We start from the raw sequence: 12,269 nt of genomic DNA, 5'->3' as shown, positions 1-12,269 counted from the left end.
TGACCCATCAGAACTGCTCTGGTTTCATCTCCTCCATTTCCAGCCCCCTCGTGGGTTCACAGAAACTGCCTCAAGCTCTGCCTCCAGGAAGCCTCCTTCACTGGAAAATCTAACACAAAGAACCTTCCCCTGTGTGCTGCACTGGGGCAGATCTGTACCCCCAGCTCCCCAGCAGAGCCTGCAGCAAAGCCAGGGGTGCTCCTGCCAGCCCCTCCCTGGGCAGGCTACTCCTGCCTCTCTGAGCTGGAGCCAGGTGGGGCTTGGTTGCTTCTCCCAGGTAATAAGCAACAGGATGAGAGGAAGTGGCCTCAAGTTGCACCAGGGGAGGTTTAGGTCGGATATGAGGAGCAATTTCCTCACTGCAAGAGAGGTTAAGCCCTGGCCAAGGCTGCCCAGAGCAGTGTTGGAGTCCCCATCCCTGGAGGGGTTTCAAAGCTGTGGTGCTGAGGGCCATGGTTTAGAGGTGCCCTGGCAGTGCTGGGGCAAGGGCTGGACTGGGTGGTCCTGGAGGTCTTTAGCCACTGCTGTCCATCAGAGGCAGCAGAAGATGTGACAACCACTTCAGTGCATGCCACTCCTGTGTCCTTGCCAGGGGCCAGCAGAGCCAGGCTCTGCCAGCCTGCCTGTACCAAAACCTGGTAGGTACCAGGCAAAGACTCCACCAAGACCTGAGATGACTTCTTGTGTGTCTTGCAACAAGAAATCCTCCAGCAGCATGTGTGTGCTGTGGGAGGAGTATGGAATTCCTGCCTTCCTGAGATAGGGAATTGTTTCCACATCCCACGGTAACTCCAGGGACAGCAAACAAGTCCTGGTTCTGCTGCTGCCTTGGGCTGCGCTTGGAGGCTTTCTCCTCCCCACAGAAAGCAGCACAAGTGCTTGGTGCCTTGCTGAGGGTGGTGCTGGGAGGTCAGCTCCTCAGGGCAATGTTCCTCCTTCAGAGCAGCCTGGCACAGGTCTCCTGCTTTGGTTTTTCGCACCACCTGAGCAGGAGTGGATCTGAATTTGCTGAGTGGGACCTTTCCTCCTTGCTGGGAAATGGTAGGGCTGCAGCAAGGGGGCGGGGGGGTGGGAGGGGGCTGTATCCTTTGCACTTTCTACATGGGGGATGATGTGCTCTGTGGAGGCTGCAGTGAGCTGGTTCCTTATCTCCTGGCAGCTGGAGGTGTTTCCCTTCCTCTGGGTGCAAAGTCCTGCTGGCTCAGGGTGCTGCTCTCGCAGCTCCCCAGCGCAGCTCTCTCGGTGGGGTTTGGGATCAGCTTTTGCCTGAGCTTGCATCCTGAGCCCGAATTGCTCATTGTCAGCTGATCCTGGCCAGCTGCAGCTTGTGCCTGGAAAGGGTGGAGAGATTGGAGTTCTTTATTTTGTTGTAAAAGAAACTCTCAGGCTCTGGTGCCAAAATGCCCTTGGAGAGAGCCAGGAGCAGGGAGGAGGCCAGGGAGGGCAAGGGAGGTGCCTGAGCCTCAGCCTCTCTGCTCTCTCCATGCCAAAGTGGACCAAGCTCTGCCATGAAGCAGATCTTGTGGTGCTCCTGGTCCAGAGTTAGGTGCAAGCTCACAGTGAGGCAGGGGACTTGGTTTGCCACCTGTGAGGCCACCTTCTGCCTTCCCCAGCCTCAGGCTTTCCTCGGGAAAACTCCAACCCTTAATCCATCCCTGCTCCCCCCTCCCCCGGCCTGGTGCTGCTGAGTGCTCCTGTGAGGTGTCTGCGAGGTGCTTATGGGATGGGTCCTGTTGGCTCTCAGCCTGCAGTGTCAGAACTGAAACATTCGGGACATGAGAGATGCTCTGAGTGCCATCTGCTGGAGCCTGCTGGAGGGGAGGCAGTGGTCGGGCAGCCAGCCTGGCAGGGTGCTCAGCCCCTTCGGGGTGGCACAGCCCCTTTGGAGTGGCACAGCCTGGCCCATGTCAGCACTGCTCCCCCATGCTCTGCTGAAAGTCCTGTGCTGCTTCTGCTGCTCTGCTGCCCATGCCCAGAGCCTGCAGGGCTCTTGCTTGTGGCCCCCAGGGTGGTTCCTGCCCCGACAGCTCCGTGCAGCACCGCAGCAGCTGCCGTGGGTCTCTTGACACTGAGAAGTGAGCTTGCCGGTGAGGGCAGGGGCCTGGGGAAAGAGCAGGGTGGAACTGCTCCATCTGAGCACCAGAGGGTAGAACCACCCTGCCTTGGGCCGGGTTCCCCCCTCGCAGGGATTTCCTGGTAGCCCCACGGCAGGGGGCCAGGGTCACTGCTCCGAGTGGCAGCAAAATCCTTTCAGAGGTCACTAAATTAATCCTGGCTGCTCTGAAGTGGGGAGGAATTGCCCTGGGATGACTGAGTGCTTCCAGGAGCCCAAGGGTTTGTTTTAAGCCGTGTGGGCAATGTTCCTGGATGGAGTTGGTCATTGACCTCCTCCAGCTGGCCTGGCCCTGTCAGAGCCTGTCCAGGAAGGCAGCAGTGAGCAGGACTTTGGGATGCCAGCACTGCTGGCAGCTTTGCTGTGCTCAGCTCTGACTCCAGCCTGCATTCCTTCTCCCCCCTTCTTTTTGGTTTATCAGGACACAAAATCCCCAATCTTTGGGGGTGGTGTAGGGTGAAAGTTGCCTCCTTGCAGCACTGCTCCCTCGCAGCGATCCCTTCCTGCAAACCTCCAGCAGCAGAGCTCCTGCCAGGAATCCGCCCCCATCCTTATCCCCTTATCAGGAAGTTCCTCCTGCCGAGCTCCCAGCGCTCCTTAGCTGTGTTTGCAGAAGTCACTTCGGGCAAGGCTTCATTCTTCAAAGCCCCCCCCCGGTGCTGGGCCCTTCCTCCCGGGCCCTGGCTGCCTCCCGAGGCTTTGTCTGAGCAGCAGCCCCAGCCTAAAGCACTAAGGACACCCCCTCCTTCCCGGCAGATCCCCTGGGATTGCTTGCAGAGGCTCTCCCTGCTTCTGAGCTCGGCTGGGGACCCCAGCACCGACACTGTCCCACTCCTCCCTCCCCCTGCCTCTGCTGCCTCTGCTGCCTCTGCTGCCTCTGCTGCCTCTGCTGCCTCTGCTGCCTCTGCTGCCTCTGCTGCCTCTGCTGCCTCGCACCACTTCCCTCTGCCAGCTCCTGCTTTTGTAACCCTCCCCCGGGGCTGAAGCCTTCTGCAGCTTTTCCTGCTCGGAGTGTGGCTGGAAGTGGCTGAGGAGCTCAAGCAGAGGTCTCAGGGGGGTTGGGACTAGCTGGGCTTTGAGGTTCCCTGCAACCCAACCCATTCGAGGGTGCTGTGAATTGCAGACTGAAGGGCAAGGAGGTGGTTCTGGTCAATTCTTTGGTTGCAAATGAGGCCAACTGTCAGCTGTGCCCAAATAAGGCCTCTGCAGGAGGGCAGGCAGTGGCTGGGGAGGTTTCTTTGCTGTGTTTGTTCCTCTTTTTGAGAACCACCACTTAAAAAACACCCAGTTCCAGGCAGAGCAGCCTTTGCCTCTGCTCTGCACCGCAGCCCAGAGCAGCCTCGGTCCACTGCAGGGCTGCTGCACCTCCTGCTTGCTTCCCTGGATCCCAGGCTCCCTCCAGAGCAGGAGTTGGTGCTCTGCAGAGAAGTTCTTTGCTCTGCAGTAGTTGCATAAAACTTTGTGCATAAGTTCAGGAGTCCACCTCCCATATTGCTGAAATTGCCACCCAGGAGCAGTCTGCACCAGGGAGTTTGGGCTCCACCAGAGCTCTTCATCCAGAGCTTCCTGGCCAGCAGCTGAGCCCTCTGCTGAGCCATCCCTTTGGCCTAGCACAGGGGCACCAGGCCCACAGCTAAAGGGGTTCTGTGGAGTAGCAGAGGACTTTGCAGTGACCCTGGGTCTCCAGGGCACCTGGTTTGCATGGCTGAAGTGCAGGTGGCCTCTGGGTGGGAACTGGCAGCCTGTGGCTCGTTCTGCTCCTGACAAACAGCAGCTGGGAGAGGACAGAGTGAGAACCAGCAGGCTGAAGCCCTCTTCCCTATTCCACTCCTGCACTGCCTGGCTCGGCCAGTCCCCATCTCCTTCCCACCATGTGGGATGTGCAGGAGCAGGGTGCAGAGCAGGCCAGCTCCATGCTGCCCGGAACAGGGACAGCACAGCCTGGGCAAGAGCGACGCAGGCGCCTGGCTGCTTGCTGCTGCCTCACGTCGGGACTGGAACGGCTCTATCTGTGCCTGCTTTTCCCGTCGGTGAGGTGGAGCACTGCAGTGGCCCTCCCGCAAAGCCTGCGGAGCCCTGCCCGGGAGAGCCCTGCCCGGGAGAGCCCTGCCCGGGAGAGCCCTGCTCGGGAGAGCCCTGCCCGGGAGAGCCCTGCCCGGGAGAGCCCTGCCCGGGAGAGCCCTGCCCGGGAGAGCCCTGCCCGGGCGCCCGCAGGCCAGGCAGAGCTGCGCTCCGGCCGCTGCTGCGCAGCCACGGCCGCGCCGAGCGATTTCCCCACACTAACCGCGGCTTCCTCTCAGCGAAAACTCCCAAAATACATCCCAGCGACAGAGCTGCAGCTCCCCCCGCTCCTCCTGCCGCCCCGGGGGCTGCAGACTGCTGCACATCCAGAAGCCAGCTGGCCACAGTATGGGAGGATAGCAGCCCGAAGCCTTTGGAGATGCTGAGGCTCCTCTTCCGCAGCAAGCCAAGGATCCAGGAGGCAAGTGCGAGGCTGCTAATGTCTGCTCTGCCTGCAGGGCTCTGTGCTCTGCGGGACCTGAGGTGCTGGTGGACCTCCCGAGCCCGGCAGGGCCAACCCTGCTGCCCTCCCAGCTAGCAGCCCCTCCTCTGGCCAAGGCCACTCTGGTGGCTCCACTGCTCTCTCTCGAGTGTCTCTCTAGGTGCTGCCAGGATTTGGGAGTGTTTTGGGACCAGAGCATGTGTTGAAGCAACAGAAATTAAAACAGCTTCTGGGTAGTTGTTGATGCCTAGGAAGGGAAATGCCAAAAGTGTAATCTGTGTAGTCTGCTTCTAGCTCTTGCAAGCCTCCTTTCTGGTCTGTGTCTCTTGCGCTCAGCTGTGGCTGTCTCCTGCCGCGAGCAGCAGTGACAAACGGCAGCCAAAACAAACCTGTCTCTTGGCTCTGCCTTGTCAGAGCCTTCCCCACGAAAGGGAGGGTTTGCAGTCTGAGTTTGGTGCTAGGGGGGGAGACAACTCCTTGTGTATGCCCCCAGCCCCTGCTCGGGGGTGGCTGAGCCACCTGTGCCGCTCGAAGCTGGCAGGGGCAAGTGCAGAAGTTGTCTCCTCTGGCTCGAGTGATCTCCTGGGCTCAGCCCTGGCTGCTGCCTGGGGGTGTCCTTCTGTCCTCCTGTCCTCCAAGAGCAGCAAATGTCAGCTTGCAGCCATGCAGGGGTCTGTGTAAAATGCCCCCCCGAGGCTGTGGCTGTCAGGGGTGGTTGGCAGCTCCCAGGGGCAGTGTCTCCCAGAGAGATCTGTGCTTGAGGAGAGAAGTCTGGATGGGGCACTTAGTGCCATGGTCTGGTTGACTGGACAGGGCTGGTTGCTAGGTTGGAGTGGATGAGCTTGGAGCTCTCTTCCAGCCTGCTTGACTCTATGGAAGCCTCCCATGGCCATCCCAGGCAGGGGTTGGTGGCTGCTGGCTGGTGGAAGCAGTGAAGGAGCCCAGGAGGAGCTGGTTGCCCCACATGGGTGTAATCCCTGCTGGGAAGGCACTGCTGAGGGGTTTGGCTGTGGCTGTGGTAGATGTGCCAGCTGCCTGCCCCTGGCATCTGGTCCTCCCCTTCTGCCAGCCCTTAAATTGGTCCTGGCTGCTCCAGCAGCAAGGGCAGGGCCATGGAGAGGAGGAGGTGGCTGTAGAGGACCTCTCTGCTCTGATTCTGGAGCTGAAGATCAGTTCCTCCTTTGCTCTGATCCTCACACAGCTCCTCCCTTCCCCCAGGGTTTGCTTTCTCTTCTCTCTCCTCTCCTAGCTCCTGTCCTGCTCTCAGGTCACTCTGCCCCATGTTTGCCCACCTAGTGGATGTTGCTGGTGTCCAAGAGCCATGCCAGTGCCACAGCCACGGGGTGGGGACTGCTTGGGGAGGGACAAGAGAAGTCGCAGCTTGAGTGTCTCTCAGGTCCCTCTGGCTGCAGCCGCAGGAGTTTTACCTCACCCGCAGCCAGACTGAGCCCCGTGGAGGAAATTACTCAGCTCTGATTTGACTCCTGGGGGTGTGGATTTTCCCCTGCAAACTGAGCTGCTTCTGCAGGGCAGGCGAAAGAGGACCTGGATGTGGGAGCAGAGCTGCCTGCAGCAGGCCTGGGGACTGACCTCGCCAAAGCTGCTTCCTTCCCTTGCAGTCTGTGTGTGGGGCAGAAGAGTCCTGTCCCAGCCGAGGAGCAGGGCTCTGGTTTCAGCTGCTTCAAAATGCTTTAAGGGTTCACAGCTGGCATCTGGCCCCCGGGGCAGCACGAACTGACACTTCCCATGCTGCCCGGGAGCAGCTGGGATGGCTCTGCCCTGCCCTGCCCTCGGGGGATGCAGTGAGGTTTGGTTTTTGAGTGTGTGCCTCTTGGTTGCCGTGGAAACCCTGAGCATGGCCTGGAGAGAAGCCATCTCCTTGCCATGGCAGTGCCACACACCCCTGCAGACCCAGGACACCACCACCAGAAGAGATGCTTTGGGCGCAGCCGAGAGTAAAATCTGATCCAGACCCTGAGCAACCAGGCAGAAGTTCTGTCTCCTCGGTGGTGGTGCTCTGCCCGATGGGCACATGCAGGGCCGAGTGGCCTCCTCCACCACCCATCGGCTTAAAGCCTTCGATGGAAGGCGGCTCCGCGGCTCCGCTGGGGCCAGCAGCACAGCTCAGGGCCCCTCGCCGGGAGCGGTGCCCGAGTGGCACAGCAGTGGCTGCTGGCAGCTCGCTGCCCTTGCGGAGCTCTTGCCGGAGGGGGCTGGGCAGGGCAGCGCCGCCCCCGGCTGAGCCCCGCTTGTGTCCCGCAGGCCAAGGCAGACATCGCCTGGGCGGAGAAGGACCTCGTGGAGCCGGCAGACAAGGTAAGAGATGCTGCAGCTGCGCACCCGAGGAGCCTCATGCCTTGAGTCTGCAGCTGGTCCCACGCACCGCAGGGTGAGGGCAGAGCTGCCAGGGACCCTCTGCAGCCCGCAGGGCTCGCTGGGGCTGCTGCCACCCAGCACAGCTATTGCTCACTTCTCACATCACATCCTGGACTTGACTTCATCCTCCTCCTCCTTCCTCCCCACACCAGCCCCTCTGCGCTCTCATTTCTGTCTCCTGTGGCTTTCTGTTCTTGTCAGCTTGCTGGGGCAGCCCTGCAGGGACACAGTGTGGGGGGGTCGATGTCTGAAGCTCCTCTCCCCACACTGGGTGCTCAGAACGTGCAAAATCGTCTTGGTGGGGACAAGATTGCTCAGACCTTGCCAGCCCACGCCAGAGAGCTGCCTGCCTGCAGCTCCTGCCTGACTCCACTGTGCACTGTCAGGCTTCCTCGGTGGCATCCTTTGGGGAGGGCACATGGTGGGCACAGTTTGTCTTTCACTGGGAGGTGCTGGCATCAGCTCACTCTTCTCCATGCTGTCATTTCATGCTGCTCTCTGGTCCCTGCTCCCAGCTCCCTCGCCCGGGAGGTGCCCTCTGGAGCTGAGCCCAAGCTGCCCTGCCGGTGTTAAATCATTTTCTCTCTCCCCATGTTGGCTCTCAAAGGGCAGAGTGTGGGGGTGGAGGAGGCAGGAGAGCCACAAGGGGTGGATGGGTTCAACCCAGATACTCTTCTGAGGCTCTGCACACAGCAGCCCAGGCTGGCACTGAGCTAAGGGCAGGGAGTTCCTTCTTACCTGCACTCCTTGTCTGTCTGTCTGTCTGTCCTGACCCTATGCCCCCTTGGTCCCATCACAGGTGACCCTTTGGGACTGATGCCCCCTGAGTCCCACCATCCCTGTGCCAGTGTGAGAGCAGAGTTGTGCAGCTTCCTGAGGTGGTGTCAGACTTCCCTGGGGCTTCTCAGAATACCCTCAAAGCTCTCAGCCTGGCAGGAGGCTCCTGTGGTGCCAGAGGGAAGGCACCGCAATAGCCATGCATGCCTCGTGTCAGCAGCCCTGGCACCCTCCCAAGGCAGGTCGCCTGCTCTGAGCAGCCTGCTCTAGTTGGGGGTGTCCCTGCAGGCTGCAGGGGGGTTGGACTGGATGACCTTTAAAGGTCCCTTCCCAGGCAAACCAGTTCGGGATTTTGTGCCCTTGGCTGATCCATGGAACCTAAACCAGGAGCTGGGAGAGTCTTTTTTTTTGGGGGGGGGGGGTGTTTTTTTTTAATCAAACCCAAAGCAAACCCAAGAAAAAGCAAAGCCCAAAGCCCCAGGCGAGCCCCAGCCACAGCTGTGTCACTGCGGAGTGGGACGTGGAAGCTGCCTCCGCCTCGCCGCGGCGCATCCGCCAGCAGGGCTCTAACCACCTGCGTCTCCTCCGCCCACCCACCCCAGCCCTGGGCTGCCCAGGCAGTGCCACAGGAGCCTCACGGACCCCCAGCAACCAGCTGCGCTGCCCCGGGAGCCGCGGGGGTGGTGGTTCCTGGGGCTTGTGGGATGTTGATCGGGATGGGAGGATGGAGAGGGGCCCCAAACTGCCTCGCGTCTGCGCCCTCCTCACGCTCTGGCTGCAGAGGAAGCACCGAGCCAAGCCCTGCGGGCTGCAGCTGCCAGCCCCCAGCCAGCTCTCCAGCCCGGTCAGTACCACCCTTGCTCACTTTGCTTCTCTCGGCATCGCCTGGGTGCTCACCCGGGGGGGCTGCTGCCTCAGGTGGGTGTTTGGAGCAGGCTGCTTTGCTTTGCTTTGCTTCCTCTGCCTTCGGAGGTAGTTTGTGTGATGCTGGCCCTGGAAGAAGCTTCCCTCAGTGCAGGTAGAGCCTGCTGGTGCCACAGAGGTGCACTGGTGCTGCAGACCTGTTCTGGTGTGCTGCTAAACAGGCTCTAGGAGCTGGTCTCCAGAGCCCTAACTGTTACTGGATGAGCCCCTGGGAGGAAACGATGCCAAACAGTATCTCAGAGCTGTTCCCAGCCAGCTCCCACCAGCAACCTCTCTGCTGAAGCCACTTTGCTCTGCCTGCTGTGCTCTGACTGTGTGTGCAAGTCTCTGCCTGCCTTGACACAGCCTGGGCAGCTGAAACCACCTGGGCTGAACACCCTGGGTCTCACTCTTGGCCAAGAGGAGGACTTCCCACAGCTGTGCCAGTAGGTCACTGTGCAGCTCAAGGGGAGCTGTGGTGGCAGGAGGGATGCTGTGACTTGGAGGTCGATGCAGGTGCTCAGTCTGCATAGCTGTGGGTGCTGAGGGGACACAGGCAGGGCTGCACAAGTGCTGGTGTGTGGAGGGCTGCTTTGTCTCTGGTGTTGTCATGAAGGTGGGCAGGAGGGAGAGAGCCTACAGCTTCCAGTGGTCCCATCACTGGGTCACTCCCTGCTGTGGAGTCACTCCCTGGAGAGCTGAACAACCTGGAAGGATTAGCAGGAGGAGACCTCTTGGCTGCCTTCTGCTTGGGCTCTTGGCTAGAAGTGGGAAGCTGCTCCTCACCATCAGCTCCCTGCTGCAGACCACCTCCAGCCAAAGCAGAGCTGTGACGTGGCTGGTTTGAGCTGGGAGACCTCCTGGAGCATGGAAGGTTGTCCCAGGGATTCTGAGATCTTTCCTGCCTGGTCCCTGAGAGCAGCAGACCCCAGATAACACAGGGGAGCTCCTGCCCCCTGCCCTCTGCCCCTGCCCAGGCTGTTTCCTGGGCAGTGTGGGCATCTCTGCTAGGTCTTAGCACCTGAATAACACAGGGCCTGGAGAGGGCAAAGCTGCCACCATGGGAACCAAGCCACTTTGCAACGCAGGGAAGGGTGCTGGGTGCAGGTAGCAACCACATCCGTGGGTGCTTGGCAGGGCCACGCTGCCCCAGGAGGTGTGGGGAGGGTGCAGAGGAGAGGCACAGCCTGTGGCTGGGTTCCTGTTGTTGTCAAAGCTGCTTTGCTTAGGTGGGTTCCAAGCCAAGGACCTGAGCAGTCGCAGGAAGCAAAGGCTGACTTCTGTCCCCCAGCTCTGCAAGCAGCTGCAGCCTTCTGGCAGGCTCTGATGGCCACATCTGCCCTGGGGGCAGAGAGCAGCTCATTTTGAAGCCCTTTGGAGTATAATTGCTGCCTTTGTGCCCAGATAGCAACCAGGCCACAGCTAACACCAGATGAGCTGAGACTGAAGTGCCAGAAGCCTGGAGGTGCCCTTACAAATGCCCAGCCCCGAGGGCCCTCTGGCCTGAGCCAGATTGGTGTCTGCACAAGGGGGAAGTTGGCTCCAGCCTGCCCGGGGGCTCCTCCACGGTCACCGGGGAGGGGTCTGGAACAGGTAAAGCTCTGAGGAAGCCTGAGGAGAGATCTCTTGGCTGGAAGCAGAGGGAAAGGCACAGCTGGAGGAACAACAGGAGAAGTCTCTTTCTGTTTGGGATGCAAATAAAGCAGCACAAGGATTTGGTGTGGAGCTGGGCTCTGGGCTGTCAGGTTCTCAAAGCCAGGCACAGGCTGCCCGTGGCTGAATCCCCATCCCTGGAGGGGTTTCACAGAGGCAGGGAAGTGGTGCTGAGGGCCACAGCTCAGCCCCAGTCTGGGCAGAGGTAGGCAATGGTTGGGCTCAATGACCTGAAAGGGCTTCCCCAACCCAAATGATTCTGATTTTGGTGCTCCAGAGGGAAGGCCCAAGGTGTGAGGGGCACGGGAGGTGTCTGAGCAGCTCTCCTGTGCTGAGCTCATTCTCCACACTGCCGAGCAAATCTCTTTTCTTTTTCCCCTTGTTTTGTTTTGCAGTACAAGAGAAGTGTTTTAAACAAAACCTGTGCCAGAGACCTTGGCTTCCCCTCAGGCTTCTTGAAGGCTGGAGTCTGTTGAAGCATCCTCTGTGTGCGCTGAGGATGCTCCGAGGCTCCTGCTGCTCAGCTTGCCGAGCAGATGGGCTCCGGCGCCTCCGATGGGTGCCAGCCCTGGCCCTGTTTTGCCAACAGTGCTGGGGGATTTTCGGTGGCATAAACGCTCCTGGGGCTGCTACCAGGGCCTGCAAAAGGCAGGTGCTGCTCAAGAGCCCTTCTGAAGGGCAGTTCAGAGGGACGCAGCAGTTGTGGCATGAGGAGTGCAGCCTGTGGGTAGGGCAGAGGATGCCAGCCAGGGCTGCCTGCTGCCAGCCCTCCAGCCACTGCTCTGTGGCAGGTGTGGAGGGCAAGAGGTAGCTCTGACAAGCACCAACCTGTGTGGTTCTCTCGATGTGGTTCCTGTGAGCCTGAGAAGGTTCTCCTCCCGCTCTGCTCTGCCTTGCTGAGAGCACACCTGGAGTGCTGTGTCCGGTCTGGGGCCCCCCAAGGCAACACGGCCAGGGGCTGCTGGAGGGAGCCCGAGGGAGGCTGTGAGAATGGTGAAGGGCCTGGAACAGCTCTGCTGTGACGAAAGGCTGAGAGCCTTGGGGCTGCTTAGTCTGGAAAGAGAAGGCTGAGAGGGCATCTGAGCAAGGTCTGTAAGTACCTGAGGGGTGGGTGTCAGGGTGCAGGTGCCAGGCACTGTTGGGTGGTGCCCAGTGATAGGAAAGGGAACAACAGGCACAAGCTGGAGCCCAGGAGGTTCTACCTCAACAGGAGAAACTTCTTTGGTGTGAGGGTGCTGGAGGCCTGGAGCAGGCTGCCCAGAGAGGCTCTGGAGTTTTCCTTCTCTGGAGGGCTTCCAACCCCACCTGGATGTGTTCCTGTGTGACCTGCCTTGGCAGGAGGTTGGACTGGATGATCTCTGGAGGTCTCTTCCAGCCCCTGCCAGTCTGTGGTTCCCTAATCCAGGAGGATTTGCTTTCCCTTCCCCAGCAGCATGTTCCCAGTTAACCAGGTGCCCTCTTCCCCAGGGTGAAGGTGTTGTGAAAGAGATCAACATCACACACCACGTGAAGGAAGGCTCAGAGAAAGCAGATCCCTCCCAGTTTGAGCTCCTGAAGGTGCTGGGCCAGGGCTCCTTCGGCAAGGTGAGGTCACCTCTCCCTGGCTGTTCTGCCAGGTGAATGATTTTGCTGGTGAAAAGCACAGCTCCAGACCAAACTTTCCTGATCCCACCAGACTGTGAGAACTGAGGGGCTGGAGTGGGTCCTGAGAAGGGCAAGGGAGCTGGGGAGGAATTTGGAGAGCAGGTCTGGGGGGCAGGCTGAGGGGGCTGGGGGTGTCTGCTCTGGAGAAGCAAGGCTGAGAGGAGACCTCATTGCTCTCTACAGCTCCCTGAAAGGAGGCTGGAGTGAGGCTGAGGTTGACCTCTTTGGCCAAGTCACTGACAGGACAAGAGCAAACAGCCTCAAGCTGTGCCAGGGGAGGTTTGGGTTGGACATCAGGAA

The 12,269-nt window shown here is 60.1% G+C and overlaps 1 protein-coding gene across 5 annotated transcripts in view; it reads left to right on the top strand.

The window, feature by feature from the left end:
* The window catches only part of RPS6KA1 (ribosomal protein S6 kinase A1), a 48,275-nt gene that overhangs the window by 22,180 nt on the left and 13,826 nt on the right, over positions 1-12,269 (top strand). For all 5 annotated transcript variants that reach the window (XM_064172402.1, XM_064172403.1, XM_064172401.1 and 2 more), the window contains 2 exons: positions 6,879-6,932; positions 11,793-11,909. In XM_064172402.1, coding sequence (XP_064028472.1) covers positions 6,879-6,932; positions 11,793-11,909 — 171 coding nt within the window. The remainder of the gene's footprint in view (positions 1-6,878; positions 6,933-11,792; positions 11,910-12,269) is intronic.

This window comes from Pogoniulus pusillus, chromosome 37, assembly GCF_015220805.1.
Source record: "Pogoniulus pusillus isolate bPogPus1 chromosome 37, bPogPus1.pri, whole genome shotgun sequence".
Taxonomy (NCBI): Eukaryota; Metazoa; Chordata; class Aves; order Piciformes; family Lybiidae; genus Pogoniulus; species Pogoniulus pusillus.
This window is presented reverse-complemented; position numbering and strand designations above follow the sequence as displayed.